We start from the raw sequence: 25,434 nt of genomic DNA on the forward strand, positions 1-25,434 counted from the left end.
GTCCAACTTAGAGGGAATATATCGAAATGAATGAATCGACACTTAGAAATATTGTGAGATATAAAGGGAGAAAGAGACCGATGTGGTCAGCAATGATATTTCTGCACGGTCAACCGTCTTTGTAAAGCCACCCCTGAATATGGCATGTGATCGGTTTTCCAGAAAAATCACATGGGTTTTATTTATTTTCCTTGCAAGCTGTCCAGAGGACTAGGTATTCTCTTTTTCGGGGAAAATATAGGGTTAATTTTTGCAGGAGAGCAAATGCAAGGGGAAGGCTTGGTCAGCGGGATTCAGTCAGGTTTTGCCTTTCCTCTCACAGACTAAATGGTGCAATGCCTCACATGCTCTAACTTCTGCTGCACTTGGGATCTTCAAGCTCAAATTAAACAGTCCTGTCTTTGAGGAGATCTGGGGGTGGGTTTGAGTCTCAGCTTCAGCCAAGAGATAGGTGAAAAGAGAAGTAATCCCTTAGACAGACGTTAAAATAGCACCAGCAGTAAGATCAGTGACAACGCTGAGGAAAACTGGAGGAACAGAGATAGCTTTTTACAGATCCAATAAGCACCATTTCATCTCTTTCTCATTTATGCCGAGGTGTAAATATTTTATTGACTCTTCTCTCACCGCTGAGTAGCTTTAATGGCATTTGCTTCAGTAAAGTCCTGAGCTGCTGTAAATCAAGCACTGTTTTAGACTACTCACCATGGTCATGGGCAAAGACAAACAAGTTAAGTCCCGTGAGCCTCTGGGCCAAGTCATCGTAGCGGCCGCAGTGTTCCCCAGCGCCATGAGCGATAAACACGAGGGCCCTAAATGGAGCATTAAGGTATAAATCATTAACTTGCTAATCAACCCACAAAGGCTTCAGAGCTACAAGTGAAAAGCAGCATATTCAATTTAGCATCAGCATTTCAGACGTTAGCAAATACAAGGCAGGTATCTAATGGCTGAGGTGGGTTTTGACAGAGGAGAACCAATGGCCGCCTTGACGTACCATCAACCTGGTCTTCACTAGGTGGTAGTAGGACAGACCAGACGGATGCAGCCGCCCATGGGACAGTCACCGCTCTTTCCCATGTGTCTGCCACCATGGCCTGCTGCAAGTCGAAGATGCAGATGGGCATCAGCATCAATCCCCAGGCTGGAGAACTCTGTCTTGCACTTGAGGCACCTGCGCTGCTCCTACTGTGGAAGTGTTGCCATTGATTTCATTTGGGACTGGTATTTCTCCAAATATTGTCCTTAACTTTATACCTTGCAACATTGTCTGGTGCCACAGAGCACTCCTAGAGATGAAACTTCAGCTAAAGGATGGGTCTCAAGTAAAGTCCAGAACTTTGGTTGGAGTTTGGAATTTTATCTTTTCTTCTCAATGCTGGCAATTTTATCATTCCAGTTTCTGCTCCCACATTGCTTCACATTGGTGGTTAAGGTGACTCTTACATAGCCACCGCACGACTACAGGCAGGGATCATAAAACCATCAGTCTAATAGACACTTCTTTTTGAAAGACATGCAAGCATTTACCTTCAAAGATTCCAGTTTTACCAGTGACGTTTTACTTTTACTGGAATGGCAACACATGAGAGTGGCTGAAGTTGAATGAACCTTCCCAGTGTTTTTACTGGGCAAAGTTTGCATAGAATTAGTGTAGAACTATATCAGAAGTTGCAATGAAATTACAGATTTTTTGCTGAATTCAACAGGTGACTATTTAAAATCCAGCTTTAGCAACACAAACATAACTTGTTCCTTCAAAAGTACCATCTGTCATTGCAACATCAGCAACCACAAAACAGTTTGAAGGCTACAAGTTAGACATTTTCAGTATATTAAGTGAAATATTAAATGAACTGACAACATAAAATAATGACAGGAGTTTACAGCTAGTGAATTCCTCAACTTTATTTTGATGGAGGTTTTGAATACATTTTTAGAAAATGTATTCACCGCAATAAATGGTTTTGATCTTAATATATTTAAACTTAAAAAAGATGTTGGATGCTGTAGAAACTCCTGCTCTAGCTCGTTGATTAGCACCTGCTTCAAAGGATTTGCTCATGCTAGACAACTTGAAAGAGCATCCATCAAAACCAGAAGGATTTTACAGAGCATGCAGCAAACACAACAGCAGCAATGCAAAGATGCTCTGGTAACTGTCTAATAGTAATTAGCAAGGCTGAGGTTAGGTCATGTAGCATATTCAACTTGCTGAGCTTTACAAATGTTCTTTACTATCCCTGACGGTTTCAAAATGATGAGTGTGGAGCAGTCAGTTCTTCCTTTGTCATCTTTCCCTGTCAATAGACTTGTCAAGTTATCAATGCACTTGCCAAGTTATCAATGCACTTGCCAGACAGTCTGATTTTCAGAGTGCAGGGTCTATCATAGTTCCAAATACTGAAGAAAGGGAGAGACTGCTCGGTCCACGGGGGAGAATATTAACTGTCTGCAGCAGAGGCGTCACGGCTTTACATGTCCCACTTCTCCCAGAGACAGGCAGCCCAGCAGAGACACTGCGGCCAGTGCTGGAATAGCCAGACGTGGTTCTGTACACGCTCGTAAAAACTGCAGGCACCATCCAAATGCTTCTGCCTCTACCTACACATAATGGTCTGGTACCTCAGCCCTGGTCATAGAATCACAGAATCACAGAACAGTTTGTGTTGCAGGGCCCTCCCCAGCTCCCCAGTGCCCCCCTGCCATGAGCAGGGACATCTGCACCAGCTCAGGTTGCTCAGAGCCCCGTCCAGCCTGGCCTGGGATGTCTCCAGGGATGGTTCAGCCACCACCTCTCTGGCCAACCTGGGACAGGCTCTCATCACCCTCAGGGGCAACAATTTCTTCCTCGTGTCTGGCCTGAATCTCCCCTCCTTTAATTTCTCAGAGAAATATTTGAATATATGCACTGAAATGCATCAAGTGAATGAAACCTAATAGGAAGCTGGCAAAGAGATCTCTGCCAGGAAATTCTTGCTGTTATTTCATCCCCCCTGGCAGCAAAGCCCTAATTTTGCTTTCATTCACACTGATGCAGCACCATGACTTTGCCTGACAGCATCCTGCTGTATGCTCAGCCCCCTCATCTTCTGTGAAATCAGTGAGAAAACAAAAAAACCCCTCAATCCTTCAGAGAGGCAAGGTGTTCCTGCAACCTCGCCGCTCATCTCGCACAACGACTGCAGAACGGAGCCTTTGGACACCACGGGGAAGAGACCTGAGTTATTATTTGTCTGCAAAATACTGAATAAAATGCCTGAGACTGTGCCTTAAGAGCCATAATGGCAGTAGCTGTCGAGAAGACTTAGATACTTTTGAAAGTTTTGTCATATCAATAGTCGTAAACAAGGAGTAAAATTTCCAAATTGTTATGTCGAAAGAGAAGTAGCTCATTTTGTTGCTGAATAAAAAGTGAGAGTGGCTTTACTGGCTGAAAACTAGGTCAGGTCTCCACAGCTCTTTAGCTCTAGTTTTCAGGTCTAAGCACTGGGGCCATACATTAAACACAACAACCTGTAAAATTAAAATGAGTATGAATATCATCTGAGCAAGGACTGGAAGATGTGGCTCTTTCACCTAATCTCCCATTTTCTGTTAAAAAACAAGTTTAGATTTGGCAAATAATACCTGAAGGCTGTGTAACAAATACGTGGTTCAACATATTTTCACTAGCGAGCTGGCATGAAAATACGAGTGATTAGATTGACTGACAGCAGTTCTTTACTGTATGTAAACATTTTTGCAGACACCCCTGCTCCCAAATCGCAGCCTGCTCTTTCCTACCACAATGGCTGGAATAACAGAATATCACAGACTGCTTTCAACAAAGTCATTTAAAATTAACACAGAAACCCTTCAGGCTTTAAGGTTTTGCAGGACTGCAGTGCCTCTGTGCACTGCCTCAATGGCAATTTGGTTTAAACAAGGTTTGTGTATTGGCCACATATCAAATTGATCCTGGGAAGAAATTTCTTCTCCAGCTCTTGCAGTTGACATCGTTTGGAACTGGTACACGTCAGGTAGAAAACACTGTGCACAACCTGCAAATCTGGTGGGGACTGACCTGCGCCTGAACCCACGCGAGCTCCCGTCTCTCTAACCACCGGCAAGGAAACCTGATGGATCTTTAGATGCTTTGGCTGGTGGAACTGTAATTACTGAACACCTAGAAATAGCGCTGCTTGGGCATCTGCGCAAGCAAGCACCTAATCACACAACAGCACCATTTCCCCACGCTCGTGGGCGTGTCTGCACGCAAAGCCAAGGTGGGAGCTGCAGCAGGAGTTAAGCATCCACATGCTTGCTCTGACCTAACTAGTGCAACAACAACTAGGGCTATTAAAGGAAACCAGCTTATTGACTGCTGTTTGCAGAGCAGCAGCCGGTTTGCACAGATCCCTGCCCTTCCCACAGCCTTCCCAGCCACCTCCTCCCTCCCTGCGGCAGGTTTCTGCCTCCTAGAACTGCACAGCTGGGCAAGCAGAGGCAGTCACTCATTAAAACAAGAGGGCAGGATGGTATTCGCCTTTACTGCTCAAATCAACTACCAGCTGTTTTTACTTATCTCCCGTTAGGAGGTGATGGTAAATACCAGTGACCACCCCCTGCTCCCACATCTCTGCTGGTTGCCTGTGGCTGGTGTTAGTCCCTCCCGTGTTGCGAAATAAGAAATACACGGTGATGCCACCCACGCAGTTGGTACAGGTATGTGCAAACCTCTTTTCCTGAATCAGGGAGGTCGGGAGTGGCAGAGGCCAGGCTGCAATGCAAAGTTGGTGTGAACAAACCCATGTGGACGCATTGTCTTTCTGTCCTGCCTCTTGGAGGGCTCACCAGCTGATCTAAGCTTTAGCTGTTTGCAACCCTTCAGTGTTTCTCACTGTAACTTCACGTCCTCTGATATTTCACTTCTTGTGTGGAGAGCAGCTTTGCAGGGCAGGAACCGAGGTTTAGGTGCAAGAGCAGAACCAGTTTTAAAGGTTCTCACTTTATTGCTGGGCACGTGTTCCCACCTCTGCCATACCAGTGCAATTGTTTAGAGATGCAATTCCACAATCAATTGCAAGAGAAGAATTGCAGGGAAAATAAACTGCAGCGACAGGCTTACGCACATGTGCAAGAGCCTTTTTAAATCAGGGTTCTGTCATTAGAAGAAATGTGCCTTGAAATAACACTCAGGAAGCTGCTGTGCTATGAAATCTTGTAGGCCAGAAACACAATTTAGGATTTGGGTCCTGCTAAGCATAAGGCCAACGTTCTTGCTTTATTTTCAACAAAAATAATGTTGAAATGGAACTAGATGAGGAAGGTTGTGGGTGGGATGGTGTGATTTTAACATGCTGTGTCCTCTGGGGACAGAGGCACTTCTGCAGGACCCCGTGCATGCTCTTTTATTGCCAGAAAACAACCCAAAACACGGGGACTAGACCAAAGAACTGAAGACAAGCTTCCTATGACTGCGTATAGGAAAAATGCAATCTTTTCCACCCCATTCAAAAGCGCTCCTCTTCAGAACAATATTTAAGTACTTGTTTAACCTCGGGAAACTTTCCTTACCTCATGAAAGTCAGTAGGACTTAAGAAGTACAAGATAAAATTTAAAAAAGGATTTATAAGTGCTGCCTTGAATGTGGACTGATTTAATGACACACAGACGTGATTTCCTGAATCAAGCCCCTACAACTGGCGCTAGTACCATGTTGTTCTACGTAAGGCAACTATGCTTTTCATTTGGTATTATGTATGTTGTTACCAGAAACAGATCAACTCTAACAAAGAACATCTGACTTGAGCAGTTTTGAATACTTGACACTAAATTCCTAAAGTGATGATTTTTTTTTTTTTTTAAAGCAAACTGACAGGAAGGCTCAGAGTTCGTTGGGCTGCCAGAAAAATGACTGGCTTACTGAAATTAAGTATTAAATCTCGTTGTGGTGTTTGAGGTGATTTCTTGGTTCCTTTGTAGCTGGCATCAGCCAGAGTCTTAGAACCACAGTGAACAATTAACCTTTATTTATCAAAAACATTTCACTGGTGGCATTTTTGGACAAGCAACTGGATAGTTGCTCACAGACCTTTTAAACTTGGTAAAAATGTAATGTCATGTGTGTATATTTTGCTTCCAAAGTATATTATAATGGAAAAATCAACTAAAGGTATGCATTCTTGTGTTAGCTGGGTTAGTGGTCCTTGCTGATTATGAAGATTAGCAATCTTTTATATAATAAGACCATGCACTAAGCAGCTTGTAGCTTTGTGAAGCTTTAACTGTCATTCCCGTTTTCTACCCTTGGTATTTGATTAAAGATTACCTTTAAAAAAAAAAAAAAAAATCCAGGTAATCAGTTCCAAGAAAATGTAATGAAAAACAGCCAGACATAGGCAGCATTTTCTCTGGAGGGCTCTTGAGCCTCTTGCTTTGGATATAAGAACTCAAGTTTGAAGAGGGATGTCGCTGTATCTGATTTTGAGTCAGCTTTTGCCCCCCCCTTTTTTTTTTCCTCTCCTCTGAGGTGATTTGTGTCCGAAAGCAACCGTGAGAAAACTTGGGCTGTGGGCAGGGATTACAAATAGATAGGGCAATTTCTCTCATGTTGTGCGTGCTCGTGACCTACGCAGTTGTCCAAGAGTTCAGCCTGGTGACTCCGGTTAGACAGGAGAATTTATGGTGGAGTCAGGTGTGCCCCTTCACGCCGTCCTTCTGTCCATGGAAACACGCAGTTATGTCCCTCTGAAGGCACAAGAGGCAATGACTTTGCTCCCAATGCCAAGCCACGTTTCAAGGAGCTTTGCTTGCTCTCGTGCTCAGTTTTTTCTGAGAAACGCGTTCTTAGCCTCTGCTCTAGTGGCCCACGGCTTTGCCAAGTAGGTCTGTAACCTGGGCAGCCACCCCTTTCAGCTCTTTGAAGCTCAAAAATGCTATGTTAAACTAGCAGTTCTACAGCTACTTTTCCCAACTCAGGAGAAAAAGCAAGTCAGGGTAGGAACAGCCTGGAGTCGAGTCTATCAATCTTCTCTTAATATCACAGACCACGTAGCACCAGAGTGGATATTTGACAGAGCTCTGGAAACCTTTGAGCACCACAGAATATGCAAAGAACCGTGCACTATGCTCACATTACGTAATTTCTGCTTGATTTTTATGGGGCTTATGGGGCTTCAGGATTCTGCACATTTGTGTTTGTTGTGGTTTGGTCTAGTCTAGTAGAATCAATAGCTTAATTCCTGTCCAGATCCTAAACTGGCAATTAAAATATAAACCTCTCCAGCAAACTCTGCTTCCTACTTTCTTCCCCCATTTACGCAGGCTTGGAAGTTCCTAGTCAAACCTGCCCAAAGGGGTTGCTACTCATTGGGGCAGCATCCTACTGTCTAATACAATAGAGACTTAGGATTCAGTCTTAAAATCTGCGCTGGCTTCCATGAGCAACCCTCTTGCAACATGTCTGCAAGCCTGGTCTCATCACGCATCTCAAAATCACAACAATCCCTCATCAGGATAGAGTTAGGAGGACATTTGACAACTGCCATGACCTTCAGGAGGAGGAACATGGGTGGGTTATTCAACAACACCAGAAAGCGTAGACACCATAAATCAACGGAGCAGAGACAGAACTGGGTAGTACAGATATATTTCAAAACAAAAGGCTCAACGGGGTCTAGCTAGAGCCAGCACAAAACAATGTGGAGAAACAGCTTACGCTGATTTATTGTAGCTCTTCGAAAAGCAAGCCCTCACCGAGAATAACTCATGCGTGGTCTAATACAGGGAAAAGAGAGGAAGGAAACTTCAGGTGGGGGTGGAGGGAAGGAATTATTGGAACCTGGCAACTGCTCAGCTCTAGACAAATCTCTGCAACGTTAACATTTGAGACCAGCTGCATTTTGTTCCAAGGAAGCTTTGAAGTAATATTTCAGGGGACAGGAGGCTGAGATCAGAGGTGAAATGTGCATCGCGTAGCTTAAAATTCATGGTATGGATCTTCCCATCCCTTTCTTGGATAAAACCGGAGAGAGAGGGATTCTAGGGTTACATGGACTTTGCCCTGGGGAGGCATTCCTCCACTTCGGTATCAGGGATGGGATTTTCCTCGGCAGAATGGACTCCCAGATGTGCTGCTCTGACTCTGCAAGGCAGACAAGGACTCTGGAGACGCAGCTCCAGGTTTGGAGCTGCACTTTCCCGCCGCCGCCCTTCTACAGAGCACAGGAATCCTTTAAAAAAGAATTGCGACTTCTGTTTCCAAAGAGACAAGGTGTGGGCGCTGCTGACGTGCACAGGACTGAGGGAAGGGATGACCTGGGGGCACTGACTGGGAGCAAGGCTGGGATGGGCCATCCCAGTTCTGCACTTTGCGCTGCTTCAGCCCCTCCTTGGTACAAGAGCCACAGGAGAGATAAAAGGGAGGTCACATCTCCCAAGGGGAGCTACAGGGATGAATGCACAAAACAGTCAGTGTCTTTGTAAGAAAACCGTGCGAAGCGTTATTTAAATAGAAGACATCAGCTGCCAAATTCAAGTTGATTTGAAATCGCACCCAAAGTTTTTAGATTAGCTTCAAGTTGTGGAGGAAGGATATCCAAAGAAGCAAAAGAATTTCTGGCATAGATCCCCTTGGAAATCAGGAAAAATAAGATGTTTCTTGTTAATTTTATTAAAAATTAATTTTCACTTGGAAGCAAAGCCACCACAGATGGAAGACTGCAGGACAATGATTCTCAATGGAAAACCAACAAAGAGAGTGAGAGCGAGAACAGTTTTTGCAGAGCTCCCCCTCCTCTTTCACAGACAGGCACCGAACCTCTAGCAATTTCCAAAGGGGAAAAAAAAACCCCTACTGTTTAGCCAGTGGTGCAGCAGTTTCTTCTTGAAGCCAAAATGCAGGCACTGCCTGGTGAGTCAAAGCCTTGGAAAATAAAGTCTCGTGTAATTAGATGGACTGGCCTTTCAAAGCAGGAGAAAGCTGCAATTAAAGGGCGAGCAGCTTTCTACTGCAGTCACTATCACTTAAACTCAGCACTACTCACTAATTCAGGACTAAACCTGTCCACCAAACAAATAAGGGTTTTATATATATATATATATTTCAAAGTAGCTGTGCAAAACCAGTTCGTTCTTATTGAGTTCACGTGCAGTCTCAGCATATTCAGAGCACTGGGACCTGTTCCAGTGACAAGTCGCTGCTGCTGCTATAAACTCACAGCTTGACAAACCCAAATCAAGCCTAAAAGACCCAGCAGGCTTCCTAGAAAGGCACAAGGTGTGCTTGATTAAGGGGTCAGCTCATGCCATGTAATAATGCTCCCTCCAATTTTGACCATTTAATGTCACTTTTCTGCATGGTGTGGAAGATCAAACGAGACAACAGTATCCCTGTATTGGGGTGAGGAATTCTAGGTGAGCCTCTGTAGGTTTCAAATTATGGAAATGAGCTGAATTAGTAAAACCATCGCTCTGATTAGGTCCACGCAAGTACTTGGTGACTTTTAAGTCCATAGCAATGTGCTTGCTTGCTTGGCTATTTTCAAATGTTTGCTAAGAAATGCTTATAGTTTTGAGACAAATCTTAAAGTGCTACAGAGGACACAGCCCCTAAATGTTAAGCAGTGTTTCCTAAAGTCCTCTAAGACAAGTTTGCAGACTTTTTTTTCCAACTTCACTTTTTTTGCAAGGTATTTTTCATGCAGGTGCTGGACATGACCAGCTCTCTGAGGCTGGGCTCACCAGCGGTTCTTCATGGTCAGTCTCCCCACAAGATCAATGGTTCTTAAAAACAGTTTGTGCATATTTTAGACGCTAGCCATGGCTCTCATCACTTCCAGTTTCAAGCTGTTATTTCAGGGAGTGGATGGTACTGACCACTCACGACAAGCAATATTGAAAAAGTTATTAAAAGAAGAATTCAGCTCATCACCCTGGCACATGTGCAGGGAAGAAGCTGAAAAGTAGACACCTGGCATGAGGGGGTCAGAGCATTTCCAAGCCATTCCTTGCAACGAAAACGGCACAACTGAAATACTTTGATCAGGCATTTTGGGCTTATGTGAGCAAATCTTCACTAGCTTGGAAGAGAGCTGTGAAGAAGGAAGAGAGCTGTGAAGAAAGAAGGAGCAAGTACGGGGATGACACTTCACCTGTTCTGTGAACTTGAGATAGCATGGTATTATTACTTTTTCATAAAGCACTGACTGTGCAATTCCTAGTTGTATGGCGATTGTTTAAAGCAAAATGTAACACTTCAGTTCCCTGAAATATTTAGACTTGATAGTATTGTTTGTAACCAGGCAATTCCACCCATAACGTGGAACTCTGCATTACTTCTTGCATTGAGTCCATTACCCATCACTTTTACCTTTCTGATCCAGTTTTGTCTGTAGTCCTCTCTGTTGTTAAATATCTTAACTGGTTATCTTTAACAAACTGACAAACTCATAAGAAGTTCAGATGTCACAGATAATGAGTCTCCAACTAGCCAGTCTTTTTCTGTGTGATTTTTTTTTTTTTTATTTTTTTTCCCCCCCCAAAAGCCGGGGTGGAATTATCCCATAAACTCAGAGACAGAAACTCAAGGAGTGATTTCTTAATCATAAAGCACTCATGTATATTTTAACATACTTTGAGATTAAGCACATTAATTTCCAATGCATAATCCTATCTCGGCACATCCAGAGCTGCACTTCAGCCCTGCCCAGCTATGAGAGGAATCTTTGCAGCGAGAGGCTTTACAGGCTCTGTCAAAACCAATATCAGCAGCTATTCCTCTGGGAAATCAGTAATGTCACAGGCAAAGCACTTGCCAAGGCTTTGAGCATGTTCCAATTAATTTACTATTCCATGTTTGCTGTAGACCTGAAGTAGAAGAGAAAGTTGAATGTAAGCAGTTAAACGTGAGACGCAGGAATCCTGCTAAGACAGCAATTGCTGCAACATCTGCTTTAAAGGCTGAAATGTTTATTCAGGTTTTGAACCAAAGTAAATTTGGACCGTGGCTGAGGTGCAATGGTTTACCCTCAGATGATTTAATAGTTAACAAACGGATGGAGCCTTCTGCCTAGGGTTGCCAAATCCAGGTCTGTGTTATTTCTTGGTCGCACTGAGCTGATCTGGCTGTCCAAAGACTCTGGCTATGGTGAGCTTGTTTCCTAAAATGCTCTTTCATTTCCAGCACCGAGGCAGCTTCATCTATGGCAGTCAGAACTGCCGCGCCAATGTAAATGAGGAACCACTTGCCATGAGTTTTCAACACTGTCTTGTTGGATTGCTCTCCGAAAGGGCTAGATATAAAAGCTTTAAACTCCAGAAGGTGAATGGGGACCTGACCAACTTGGGGTGCAACTACTAAAATAGGGATGAGTGGTAACAATAAAATAGAGTATTTAATTAGATAAATGCTTGGCTGCAGTCACTTTAGGTAGAGGCAAAGAAAGCTGAAGGCATGTGGGATGCCTTTTCTGCAGAAAAGCTTAAAATAGAAAAGGAAATCAATACTCCTTTACAGTATCTGGCAGTCACTGAACCAAAACATACATGTACACCTACGGCAGAGCAGAAATAACAACATTTATTCAAACCACAAGCTGTTATTCTGCTGCAGGAACGCTGTGTTTTCTGTGGAGTGCTTCACCAGCAACTGAGAAATACCACATATTTCTGACCATTTTTAAAAAGCCTCAGCAATATCAAGAGCAAACACTTTCAATACCACAATTATTAACCCCCCCACCACCAGGCCAGCTCCGACTCCTAAAACTGCCAGCAAAGAAAGAGTCAGAGCTGACGTGTGAGCTTGCAGCAAAGATGTTTCGTCTTCCCTCCTGAGTTTCTCTTCTGCCAACTTACAAGACACCATTTCTTGGATCACATGCGAGGGATGCATCTGTCATAGCCAGGAACGGGAAGGGAAAGAGCTTCATCAGCTTTATTGCCACAGCACAACGCCGGGGCCGCTCACGGCATCGGAGACACGGGGCTCCCGTGTGAGGATGGAACCATCGCGTGTGCTGGGCAGGACACGGGGAGGAGGAGACACCCCAGTTCTGGAGCTGCGGGATGGGGCAGGAGAAGGTTTGGCAGCTGCCTGTGGAGTGGGGACACGGCTGGAAATGCTCTGGGCTTGGCAAAGTGGAAACAGGCTTTGATGCTACGTTTAGCTGTGCTGAGGGATCTGAGCATCTCTCCTAAAGCAACAGGAAAACGTGCACACCAGGAAGCGCACCTTTGGTCAGACCCCTTCAATGATGCTTCAAAAGAGAAATGTATACCTATGTGTAAGAATGAGACAATAATTCCACCAACTGTGTAAATCTAGGGTATTTAGAGGAAAGGGTAGCGTTTAACAAATCAACATTCCCCAAACACTGAAAGTGAAATTAAATATAAACAAAGTGAATCTGCAGATTGATAATTTCCCCCCCCGCCCCCATTCCCCAGCTTGGAGAAATGTGACCAGTAAATAAACAGCATAAATAATAACAGCTGGCTTTTGTACAATGCTCCTCATTCACAAAATGCTTTACAAAGGGTGCAACAAGGCTTGTTGTAGAGTCACAGAACGCAGAGGCGAATGGGGCGACAAGAGGTTCTCTGATCCATCACCCCAACCCAAGCAAGGACCAACCCTCCTTCCTACTGCCATGGAAACAGAAGAACAAGAGGTAAAAAGGTTTGTCCTTGGGAAAACAAGATGCCAGAGGTGAGGACGGACACACAGCGTGAGGCAAAACCTGACCACACAGTGACCAGCAGGAGTTTAACGGCGGAGTCAAAACGTCACTGTGGGTCCCCTGTGCTACATGCACGGGGCCACCGTGAACTTGGAAAGAAAAAGTCAATTTTTAAAAAGCTTTCTGTCCTAACGTACTTGCAGGCAGCTTAATAATGTCAGTTAAATGATCTGTGCATCTTCAGGACAACCTAGGTTGAGATACTTGGTGCTTCTCGCTAAAATCATTTGTGGAGGACCAGAGGATGGCTGAATGCTGATCACTCAAATATCTTTTTAATAAAATGAGATGATCAATGCTGCTCAGAATATGATTTTTAGTACTCCAAATATTGTAGACTAGCTTTCACACACAATTGAAAATATGAAGAAAAAGCTTAACCATTAAGTCAGTGAGATGTTATCTCTACAGCAATTTAATTACTTGCTGCTTCCCCATGACTCCTTATGCCTTTAGCCCAGCAAATTAAGTCACTGCAGATTTCTGGAATTTCACAGCTGAATTTGAAACCTCACTGACATAGTTTTGAAAAATAAAAGTTAAAAATATGTTGAAAAGTTATAAAAAGAAGCTCACTTTGCCAGCTGGTGAACTAGCTAACCTACTGACACCTACAGCAAATTAAACCAACTTTCTGCTCTAAAAAAAAAGGCCAAAGATTTAAGAGTTATTCCATCACCCTGAAAGTTTCAAGCTTGGTCGAGGAAGAAAGAAAACATACAGAGCTCTTTTTATCATAGGCCAGACTGATGGCTGAAAAAGATCAGTCATCTTTCTTGTCTACCAACTCTACAGTAGTTTGTACATTTTCTCCTTACCCATCTCTACTCAATACTGGAAGAAATTATTACTACGCTATTACTGCTGAATGTTTGGCTCTATCCCAGTTGTCAATATTTTGCTTCCTTTTTTTATTTTCCTCTCTCCTTTCTTCTAACAGATTGCTGCTGAGACAATTGTAGTTGAACAGCAGAGAACAACTAATGCATCATTTTGTAGATTTTTTTTTTTTTAAATCTCTCTTCAAACATCAAGCACTCTTCAACCACCAAAACCTCAAGGAATAACTTAATTTCTCTGGCAACTTTCAGCTAGGGACTCCAGACCCCACTGCAATCACCAATATAAGAGATTCATATCACTTGCCTGGATGATCACACCCAATTTTCGATGAGGAAATGAAATGCAGAGAGAAATTAAGAGTCCAATTCTGTAAGTCACCAGTCATTGACTGCCTAATGACTGTCTTGACCATACTTTTTGCCTGTTCTCTGCTCCTCATTGACTTTATTGTTTTTCCAACACTAAATTTTCTAGGTCTAGCAAGCTGCTTTTGTCATCGCTGAGTATGGGGGGATTCAGAGGCTCCCAACATTGAGTGCACACCTGTCAAGCAGAAATGAAGATAGCTCGTGGCTGAAGAGCAAGTGTCCGTCATGCAGAAGGGGAGTCTCCTTCCAGTGGAAGTACTCATGAAATTTGGTGTTACTCATGGTTTTGGGACATTGAAAACGGCTACATGGCTGCTACTGCAAAAATAATGAATCCCTGTGGTCACTGTGTCTGTCTAGAAGAAACGAAACACATTGCCAAGTGGAGCATGCTCCAGGACCCCGCTGTTCTCCTGCCTGTAGCTGGTTGTGGACAGCCCGTCGGGGTGCCCGTTAGCACCTTCCTGACACCACCCTGTGACTAACCAAAGGGCTGGTTGCTTCAGAAGATGCTTATGGTTGGGACTAGCCCAGGGTTGGTATTTGGGATTGTTGTACCAGTGTTTGTATTTGGGATTGTTGTACCAGTGTTTCTCTTCCAGTTAACGTAAGTGACATTTTATTGGTCTTCAAGAAGAAACTCTAAGACAGATATAGTTTTAATGATGTTGAAAAACTTTACCCTGGTGCTGCTAATTTGGAGTTAGACTCGATGATCCTTGTGGGTCCCTTCCAACTTGGGACGTTCTATGATTCCATAATTTCCTTCTTATAGAGGATAATAAGCCATACTGGTACAGTGTCCAAATGTACTGGTGGAGTCAGGGCAGGGACGTGTGGGTATCATTAAGGATAGAACTGGAGTGGGATGAGGTAAGGGCTCTTCCTAAGCATATCCTAAGGAATCTCAGGGGCAGGTTGCAATACTATTTCCTTGGATACTTTGGAGAATCAGCCATTTGCTATCAGGCTTATGTCACATCTCTTGACTAAGAGACAATAGAAGGTTGTTTAAACACTGATGGCTTCCATTCAAGTGGAAGCACCTCAGGACAATGGCACGCCTGAACCCAGGGAAGGCAGCTCAGCCAAATGTGTCTGCAGGGACAGCTCTTGGAACAATGTGATTTCCTAGAAGAACAAAGAGCTCAGATGTTCACCCTGGCTCTGAAAAGCACAAAGCCACAGCAGCTTGAAGGGAACTTGCAAGGAAACACAGGCCAGGTCCTCTGCAAGAGGCATCTAGAAAAAACACCCTCCTCTAGTCAGTCCAACTCTACTGGCCAACTCTTGTTGTACATCTATTCATGGTGACCTAAAAGAGCTGCTGTGTGTTCCCAACAGATGTCCAAGAGTGAAGAAATTGAGGCAAGGAACTGTGTGCAGCTGGTTTTATTATTTTGTCTAAAGCTACACACTTCTGGTGCTCATGAAGCGAACCTGGAACACGGAGAAGGTTGATGAGTTTGTCTGCTTCAACTATTGCATCCCTGTCAACAAACAACTGGTTTAGAGTGCTTCCAGTCTGATGAGCTGAAGAAAACCTCTGCACCAGAATCCGAGAGGAGAACCAGTGCTGGGTCTGCTCAGGATTGAGAGACCTGGAGGGCCAGGCAGGGCTCTAAGTGCTGAGTGACCAGTGAGGGGATCGGCAGGGTCTGGTACAAAGCCAGAACTGATCAACACACCTGTAATCCCATTATAAGGAAATGAACTATTTGCATGAGAGAAGCAAGGTTTGCTTAACCCTCTGGCAGAATCAGAACCAGAAAATGAGTTTTTCAACACAATCTCAAGACCATTTTTCTCTTTTTCTCCTATTTCTACTTCTAGCTCTGATATTCACCATGTTGGGCAGCACCATTTTCAAAGGTTCCAAGAGAACCAGCACTGATTTTGCTTCCTTTGCTTTTGTCTCAAGACCAGGATGAAATTTTACTGCTTTGAGATTCATAACAGAGAACTCATAAAGTCATCTTCCCACACACCCATGTCACAAGGTTGCACACTTGTGCACAGAAGTTGATCCTAACAGTGCAATGTGCAAGAGGGATAGTTTAATTGCAATTGTTATTCCCTTTGTTATTTGCCTCTTTTCCTTGGGTTCTGTGGAAACACACACAAAAAAAAAGCAGATTCGCTTCTGTTGAATATTCCTGTGGGGACTGCAAAAAAAATCCCACTAAAAAAGCTTGTTGGAAACATCTACAGCAAGAACCAAAGTTGCTCCCCTGGCTGTCAGAGTCCCTCTTATGTGAAGCTGGTTTGCTAATTTGCCCACCTCCTGGAAACAGATAAGAAATTATAAAAGGATGCCCCCGTTTTCACAAGGAGTAAGACATGCAGCAAAGAGAATATTGGCATTAAAGGAACTCATCCATGGCTGATGAACAGAAGGGAAGCTTTAGAAAGTCAGGCAACAGCAATAGAGCAAGTAAAGCCTGGAATGTTGATTCAACAATGATAATTGTTATTTCCCCTGTGCACTGTGTATGATGTGATCAGACACAGAGGGAGCTGAATTCGTCCCACCACAAACGATGCTGACATAAGTCACTTTGCACCGTACAAGTCTGGCCCTTGTGCCTTAGTTTGAAGTTGACCTCATTAGCACAAACAAAAGTGTTCTTCCAGAGTGTCACTGAATTAGAAAATCCTGTAAGTATTTCTAGGGACTAACACCGCACAGTATAATTAAAGACATTATAATTAGTGGCTTGATTCCCTTTGCTTTGACTTCACTTTGGCTTATTTATTTCTTTATTCATTTTGGAAGGGTCTGAGAGTCAAATTGAACTTTGTCATCTGCTCATGCTGGGAGCTGTGCTGTTCTTCTGGAAATGCCATGGAAATGCTGGTAATGAGGTGCCAAAATCAGCAAGCAATATTCACAGTTTGAGGGCCAGTTCAAATATAAAGGCAGTTTGTACTTCTGCACCACAGGCACTTCTGCAAAGCCCTTGGGGAAGAGAGAAATGTATTTTCTCCTTATTGGCTTCGCCTTTCATTGCTAACAAGTCAGAATGAATGACAGGCATTTTTCAAAGAGTAAAATAAATTTTAAAAGTAAATAGAAAAGCGGGTGCTTTTTGTTTGTTTAATTTTGTATTTTTAATTACACTTGTCAGGTGTAGAACTGAAAGAACTCCTACCAAGACGCTGCTTACTTGGACAATTGCAAGTCCGTTCGCTTAAACCATGGTCACGACGTCTGAAGTTGAGTCAACCCATTTCAGAGAACACTAATAATGGACTAGGAACATGTTGGTGACCCACATGTGTCTCAGCTTCAGGTAACCTCCTCCAACAGACCAACCACCTCAGGTGCTGGCAATCACCTAAGTACACCTAGAGACCGCAGCATGGACAGACACCCAAGCATCATGCTAATGAGCCAGATTACGATTTGTTTGACTGATGAGGAAGCTGAGATACAAGGATGTCTGGAACCCACATTTTCAAAAGCATCCTCGAACCTTCAGGTATCCAACCTGGAGTGGCTGATCTACAGGGGAGAGTTGAGCATCACTTTCTCCACCTGAAGTCAATGGTGGGTCCAGGCTACCAACACCTTGGCAAACACTATGCTGGGTCCATAAATCTCACAAGGTTTATTTGAGGTCAAGCAGAGGGGCTGAAAGTGCCCCAGAACAAACCGTTCGTGCTTATCTAGGCAGTGACAGGAACAGATGAAGCATCCAGAAAAGGCTCCAGGGATACAGAACAGGGAGGAAAAGACGGTCATCTCTCGACTTCTCCAGGCCCCTTAGGGGCCTCAAAGGAAATGTCTTGACTTCTCCTCCCAACTTTCCTTCCTCTTCCTCATCCCACCTCTATTCTTAGCAGCTTTGTCCAAGAGCTGGGAACGGAGCGTGGTTTCTTAATTCCTCACCTCCCATTACCTCATACTTTGACTCAGATGGCTCAGGGTGGTGGCAGAGGCTTTAACCTCGCATGGAGCCCTTGTTTTTGTTTACACGAAGACTGCTTTCCCATTAAGTAGGATTTCCTCAGCTGCTGGGACAAGCTATAGGCACAAGATCAATCTGGTTTGGTACCAGTGATCTGGTTCCTCCAGACAACACTCCATGCTCTTGAAAATGCGCCGCCTCGCCCAGATCTTAAGCTTTGCCCTCACTGTGCTCCACAAATCCCTTGCTGTTGGCACGATACAATGCAAACGACACCAGAACATACTGCTTTTCCCTCCCTGCTGCATTCAACAAGACCGCTTAATTACATTTTAAGATGAAACTGGCTCAACAAGTTGGGCAGCTTGCGGGGCTGCTGGCCAGGGAAGTGGCACCTGCGTTGCTGCCAGCAGAGAAGACACCCAGTCCCCAGCTCTGCTGTCGGGAGCGACTTCCCACCCGAAAAACAAGTGGAAAACACTGTCGCCCTCCTTCCTGAGTCCCATTACTACCTACTCTATCTACCCCATCTAATCATGATGACATCCGAGTGCCTTTGTGTGTCAGCTCCCCGTGCAGTAATCACCTCAATCCTCCTCAGAAACAAAGCAGACCCCGCTGAGGAGCTCACAATAGGTGCCTTTCACTCGCACCACAACCTTGGCCTCGGTGGCACTTCTAACAAAGCTTCCATATGTGCACCAGTACGGGCTGACCAGGCAGATCAACACCGCACGGGATCAGAGCCGGCATATTTGTGAGCACGAAAAATGTCCCCATCTTCCTGACATACATATTTTTTTTTAAAATATGCTGCTGCACATTAGTCCGCCACAGCTTTTATCCACCTTCACGGGTCTGTTTGAGGAGATAAAAGAGAAGCACCGGCTCTGGGAGGCGATGTCTGTCGGTCGGCTCCACTCTCAGAGGCCGCCTGGCCATTGTTTCCTCTTCAACCCCAGGCTAGGGCCACTTTTTAATTTTTCCTTTGGCAGATATCCCGTTTTTTCCCCCCTCCCTGGGGTGGGGGGTGGATCAAAGATGATAAGTTCTATTCTAACAGGAGCCAAGTCAATGATAACCTTTGGGCATGTGCAGTGAAAAGGTATTTCTATAGCCCTAGCTGGGATTAGATGCATAATGGATCAATGAAAGATCCCACCGTTTGACCGTTATAGTGTCATTCATTAGCGTTAAGATTTCAGCCTGAATCAACAATTGAGTTAGAAGACTGAAAGAACTGCCTTCAGTATTTGGAACAGAATAAATTGTAACAGGCCCGTAAAAGTCCCCTGAGGTGTCTCTCTTTCTCTCCCTATACATATATATATATATATATATATATATATCACTTTTGCTGAACATTTAAAATTAGATGAAAGTTGCTGAGCTTCTACATATGCAGCAGAAAAAGCTGAGCTGCTTATGAAAAGTGAGAGGGGAAAAAAACCCCGTATTTTTGGTTTGCCTACCAAAGCTCTCAAGAGTGTTCTTGACTGTAGGATCCAAGCACTAACTTGTTATTCAGTCACCATCTCTCATACATAACAATGCAAAAAGAACTAATAATAAACAGCACGCCCCCTCCTTATACACAAACACGCAAATGCAAACACACACACACACACTTAGGAACCACTTGTAAATGAGCAACACTGATCCCATCCACTTTTGTTGTCACAAAACTAGGGCAAGCCCTCTCTCAATTAACTGCTTGGTACACAGAGCCCTAAAAAATATTAACTACCCAGAGGACTTAGACGCCAAGTTTTAACTCTCAGTTCTTTATCATCCTTTCATTTCTTGATCAAAGACCCATCTACTCGCTACTAATCTGCTGAGAAATTAAACATGAAAAAAAGAAAGCAATTCCACAACTGGGTGAAGAACGTTTTGGGCAGTTAATGATTAATTAGCATTATAATACACGACAGCCTGGTTTCACAGTAGAGGCTTGTTTTGATAGCTTTTTTTTTTCCATAGAGGAAATCTTCAGGTTGGCACAAAGACTATGCAAAGCATCAGAGTCAACAAACTTTTCTCCTTGTTCTGAAAGGTGGTGAGTAGAAGTAACTCTAAAATGTTCTGTGGACCAGGAGATGTTCAACCAAGAGCCATGTCCTACAGCCCAAGTGGTGCAATGGAGCTACAGTGGGGTCGCTGCCCAGTCCTCCCACCCAGGGACAGTGTCCTCAGGTGCTCACCCACCTCCATGTCATTCCCCTTGTCCCTTAGTTATGCCAGCGTAAAACCCAAGGCCAGCTCACTTGGACCCGTATCCACCCCTCGGCACGGCTGCCAGCTGATCTGGATGATGCCTAACTTGTTGGGCAACTACTACAGCTTGAGCAACTTTTTCCTGCGACTGTGTTCTAGCTGTATAAAATCAACACAGTTTTTCCTGTTGGCTTGCAGAAAAAGAAAACAATAAAACAATATCCAGACTTTCATGAAGTAGCTACCAATATTACTAGTGGTAGCGTAAGTACATGCCAACCCAGCATGGGAGGAGGAAGAAAGATCATAACTATGGGAGGAACAGAGATAGCTTTTTATAGCAGATCGTAAACAGCACGCAATCAGCGTAGAAAGCTATTACAGTAAAGGGATTATTTAAATTATGAAAAAAAATTAGAGAAAATTTTCTATCTGGTTCCTCATCTGTGTTTATTACTGAGGTCAGTTTTGAAGTCACAGCTGCAAGTGAAAGAGCTCGCTAAATCATTTACTAACTATAAATAATTAAAAAAATGCAAACAGCAGTCCAAAAGCAACGCAGTCAAAGCAAATTCTGCCTGTTGCCCTGAGATTTCAGCTCCTGCTGTTCAGCCTGATGTCAGATGCTGGCGTTTAATTTGTTGACACCAAGAAAATTAAAAAGAGCTGACATCCCTCAGCCTGCACCCCACCCCTCCCTGGCTGCCTGTGCTGTTAGTTTGCAGATAGCTGGTTATTGCTGATGGGCACCGGCCACCCGCCTGTGCCACTCGGTGGCATTCTGAACCGCCAACCAAGCCAGCTGTGCGCAAAACGACAGTAACTCCACGTTTTCCATCTGTAAGGCCGACTTGAGTGAGTGAAGGTTTGGAGAATACATTTACAGTAGGAGCTCTCTCAGATGAGAGAAATCTCTCTTAGCGGCTCTGCAAAGCTCCACGCACACAGCCCTGTAACGCCAGTCAAGCTATAAATAATAACTACACAAATAGAGTCTTATGTACTGAGAGTAAAAAAGGACGTTTGCTTCAAAGTGCTCACCTGGGAGTTCCTGCTGGCTTCCAATACCTGCAGAAGAGATGCTGCCCATCAGCATTGATGATATGGGGCAGGTCCTTGTATGGGATGTTTTGAGGACTCCGCTTTGGCGAACTTTCCTCTGGCATTCTGGAAGAATGACCTGCAAGGTGTTGGAAGAAACAAGACATACTTTAGAACAGGTGAAGGCAAAAGACAGGCTGATGGGCTTGGTAGCCACAGACATTCAAGAAAGTCAGCCAGGCAAGCACCACTGATGGAAGTCTCCCTCCAAAACCCCGGCCAAAGAGCCCCCAAAATCTTTGCTGCTTGCAAACAGAAATGTAGCATTTTGTGTTCAGAAAAGGCACATTTTGGGGGAGGGCATTGGAAAGAGAGAAAAGAGGGAAGATCATCAATCCACCATCACTACTTCACTGCATCTTTCTCTCCCCCGTTTCTCCCATCTGTGTTTATTTTGCATCATTTTGTGAAACGGATCCTAAAAAGAATATTTCAGCTGCGAGCAAGTGCAGATTGTGCAGCAACCGCTACAGACACGAAAAGACGGCTGCATGAAAGATTTATCTCTGCCTTAACATCTCCCCAGAACAGCGGAGGGTACGCAGCAGAGGCATCTGCCACCGTGTCATCATGAAGATCTCCTCTGACACCTCAGACAGCAAGGTGGCGGCGGCGGGGAATGAAACATTTCCAGGAGAATTTTGCAACAAACCTGTTTTCATCCTGTGCAAGGGTTTGCATTCTAGTGAGGAGCCAGCATCGCAAGTCAAATGCAAGCAGACGGGGCTTTTTGCATCTCGCTGCAGAGACGCATTCACACTCCGCCAAGCGCGCAGCCCCCGCGGTCCCCGCTGGGTGCCCGGCGGGTCCCCCCGGGCAGCTCCGGTGCTCCGGGCGGGTTCGCCGCAGCTCCTCTTCCCGGCTCGCTGGCTCTTTGAGGAAAAGTCGCTTGGGTAATTCACCACTTCTTGTTCATTTAACACTTTTTTTTTTTTCCCCCCGTCTCAAAAAAAAAAAAAAAAAAAAAAAAGCGTGTGTGGGCTGAAGTGGCTGTGGTGGGAGGGGAGGTTGGGAAGGGTGGGGGAGAGGGAGGGCTGACGAGTGGGAAAGCTGCAGTCCACTTTCCAGAAGCTCGCTGCACACACATCAAAGGCACCTTGAACACATGCAGCTGGAGCAGCTCAGAAAGTTCCTGCCGCTGCAGGTTGTTTGCAACTTTTACTTCCTTCCTGCCACTTACTGTTCGGAGGCCACGGCGACGGGGAGGGGAGGCGAGGGAGAGGGGGAGAACCTTTTTTTTCTCAAGGCGATCCCCGCTGCGAAGCCATCTCGCCTGGAAGCGCAACTTCCCCAGCCCCGCGCTGCCAGGCGGCGAGCGGGAGGGAGGGCAGGAGGAGGAGGAGGAGGAGGAGGAGGGAGGATCCAAGCGCCGCCGCGATCCCAGGTCTCCAGCCCCGCACACGCATCCTCTCGGTGCGGACCGGGCAGCCGCCCCGTTCTCCCCAGCGGAGCCGAAGCCCAGCGGCTCCACCGCACCGGCTGCTCCCGGCAGCAGCGGCGGAAGCCGCGGGGGGGGGGCGGGCGGACGGTGCCGCGCCCGGGACGCGGTGGCTGCTGCCCCCCCGGCTGGGCTGGGCTGGGCGCCGAGCGAGGGTGGAGCGGCGGGCGGGGCGGCGAGCGGAGGGACCCCGCGGAGCCACCTGGCAAAGCGGAGTGGGAGTGGGAACCGCCGCCCCCTCCCCGCGGCGGTGCGGGGCTGCCCGGCCCCGGCGGGGCTCTGCCCGGCCCCGGGGGGGCTCTGCCCGGCCCCGGGGGGGCTCTCACCGGCCGCGCCTCCCGCTGCCTCCCCGCGGTGCCCGCAGCCCGGCCCGGCTGCCCAGCGCGACATCCCGGGCTCTGGCTATAGGAGCGGGCGGCCAGCGGGCTTGGGTGGCCACGAGTGACACGCTGGGAGCGTGGGGAGGGTTTTTGTAAGGCCGAATTCAGAGAATGAAGTCGTGCTGCCTCCCGGGCTGAGCCGCTCTTTGTAGTCTCCAATCCGAACTTCACCCTTTGCATTTAGATATGCGGCTCTTCAGACTTTGAAGCTGCGCCAGGAAGGTTGAATCTTGCGGATACTAGTTCAGAGGAACACCTGAGCCCCTTGCTTTGCTCCCTCGCTCATGGTAAAGGCGATTTATAAATACACTATATACACATGCAATCTAAGACTGCATCTCATCGCCACAGATTACATGCGATGCATATGTTGCAACTGTGTAATTTGAGATCTGTTTGATGGTATATGATACTTGCTTATAAAAATTGTCACAGCAAGGTTCCCCAAAGTTAAAAATAGCTTGCCAGCCTTGAGGCATTCAAATACTGAGTTCTGTCATTTAACACTGGTAAGTGCTTAGCATTTATTGAGAACTTTTAAAGTGTTTACATTAAGGGCACGGATTTGGGCCTTTTACGTTTCATCAGGATAATACTATAAACTTGAATTTTTACATGCCTACATATACTTAGGGGTCTCAGACCTTTTTAAGAAGAGGCAGCTATTAGCAGTATTTTTTAAAGCTAAGCAATGTGCTCACTGAGTCCAAACCTGAGAATAAAGGCTGAAAAAAGGAAAGAAATGTATGCTAACAATAATAACATTAAATGCAAAACCTCGGAGATGACCCACATAACGATAAAATGGAAATCAAAAGCAGACTTTTTCCTCTTTCAGTATCATTTATATTAAATGCCCTAGAGGGGTTTTTAGTTATAAACTGCAAAAGCAAAATTACATATTGCTGTAACGGCTATTGTTTGGAAAAAAACCAAAACAACATTTATGATTGTTTATAATGAGCAGATTTAGGTCAGATGGGGTCTTAATCAGAGCCCTGGGAGCTGTACTTGGAGGTGTTCAATTTGCTAGGCCAGCTACTGTCTAAACATGGATGGGTGAATTAAAGAGCTACCAGGAGCCAGCTCCTGAGCAGGGAGAAGCAAGGGTGTATATATTTATTTGAAGAATACAGATCAGATAATAACTGGATTAAGAAGAAAAGAAAGAAGGAAAGAAGCATCTTCCCCTGCTCACACAGTTTATCTGCCAGGGACACTTTGCTGCTTCCCTGCAGCCATCCATGAAACCTGATGCCAGGAACAGGCTCCTCTCCCGCTGTGCTGCTGGGAATATCCCAGTTCCCAGGGCCACGGAGAGGTGGGGGAGACAAGGAAAAAAAATCTCTCTAAAATTCAGGATAAAAATAGCATCTCAAAGAAAATGACCTTTGTTGGGACACGAGAGCGTGCCCTGGTCAGGCTGGATAGATGATTCCCTTGATAACCCGTTAACCTCCTTGGGGATCATATTGGAGGCAGCAGGACTGTGATCCAACCTGCCCTCTCTGCCCAGATTGTCACCATGGTACAGGAGCGGAGGATCAGACCCCTCCATCCCTTCTCCACTGCTTCCCCGAGCCCCCAGGAATCTGAGGACATTTCTCATGGATAGCGCACCCTCCTCCATCTCGTGATAACAGCGCAGAGATGGATGAGAACCAACTGCTGACGAGTTACCTGATTATTTTATGGAGTTTAAGCCATGAATGAAAAGCCACCTGAGAAAACTGGATTGGGTCTGAAGAATTCACCTAGCTGATATCCAGATAACGTACATGGGTTTAGCTGAGCAATTATTGCACCCTGGCTCCCTGCGAGAAATCAAAGGGATGTGTGAGAAATGCAGAATTGATGAGACTGTAACATCTTCTCTTGTCTCGGTGGAGTGAAATGCATTTTGGAAATACAGTTTAAGCTAAATCAACTTCTTAATAAACAACAGAAATACACTTGGTGAATCTTTACGCTGAGTAATTGCTTAAGCCTTGTAGGGAAAGGTATTTGGTTTATTAAAGCCTGAGCCCTGCTTAGTTTAAGCGTCTCCATTGACTCCCAAGGTACCCACAGGAGTACAGAGAAGAGGATTACGCCCACAAAGAAGGCAAATTTTAGGAAAAGAATCAGTTGCTGGAATGACACAGAAAATACATACAATGAAAACTTGTTGTCACAGCAGAGGGAGAGAGGCAACAGGCTGTGGAGAAGAGAAGGGAGAGAGCAGGATGCTGTGAGACGGCATGGCCGGCTGGTGTGGAATTCTGGCAGTGGGACAAGGGGAGTTAGGATTTTCTTTGGGCATTCATTCACAAAAGGAATATTTTAACAGATCGTGTCCTGTTGGCATGCAGAGGTAAATAGACTGCATGAGCTCCTTCTGCTCGGATTGATGATACCTTGCTCTTAAATCGCGAAGGAGCGTTTTCGTTTGACAAGTGGATTTGATGGGG

General features: G+C 45.2%; 1 protein-coding gene and 1 long non-coding RNA gene across 3 annotated transcripts in view; one reads left to right on the forward strand and one right to left on the reverse strand.

The window, feature by feature from the left end:
• Positions 1-22,712, reverse strand: part of MGLL (monoglyceride lipase) — a 60,431-nt gene extending 37,719 nt beyond the window's left edge. Inside the window, exons 1-3 of one of the 2 annotated variants that reach the window (XM_065642618.1) lie at positions 22,347-22,712; positions 21,107-21,245; positions 706-812 (exon numbers count right to left, since the gene is read on the reverse strand). In XM_065642618.1, coding sequence (XP_065498690.1) covers positions 706-812; positions 21,107-21,231 — 232 coding nt within the window. In that variant the 5' untranslated portion in view covers positions 21,232-21,245; positions 22,347-22,712. Of the gene's footprint in view, positions 1-705; positions 813-21,106; positions 21,246-21,818; positions 22,093-22,346 lie in introns of those variants that run through there. The other variant, XM_065642619.1, reaches the window with a different exon arrangement.
• Positions 22,200-24,936, forward strand: LOC135993038 (uncharacterized). The gene is made up of 3 exons (XR_010606801.1): positions 22,200-22,310; positions 23,169-23,271; positions 24,501-24,936. It is a non-coding gene; the product is annotated as an uncharacterized LOC135993038 (long non-coding RNA).
• The last annotated feature ends 498 nt before the right edge of the window (positions 24,937-25,434 follow it).

The sequence above is a fragment of the Caloenas nicobarica genome, chromosome 11 (assembly GCF_036013445.1).
Source record: "Caloenas nicobarica isolate bCalNic1 chromosome 11, bCalNic1.hap1, whole genome shotgun sequence".
Classification (NCBI taxonomy): domain Eukaryota; kingdom Metazoa; phylum Chordata; class Aves; order Columbiformes; family Columbidae; genus Caloenas; species Caloenas nicobarica.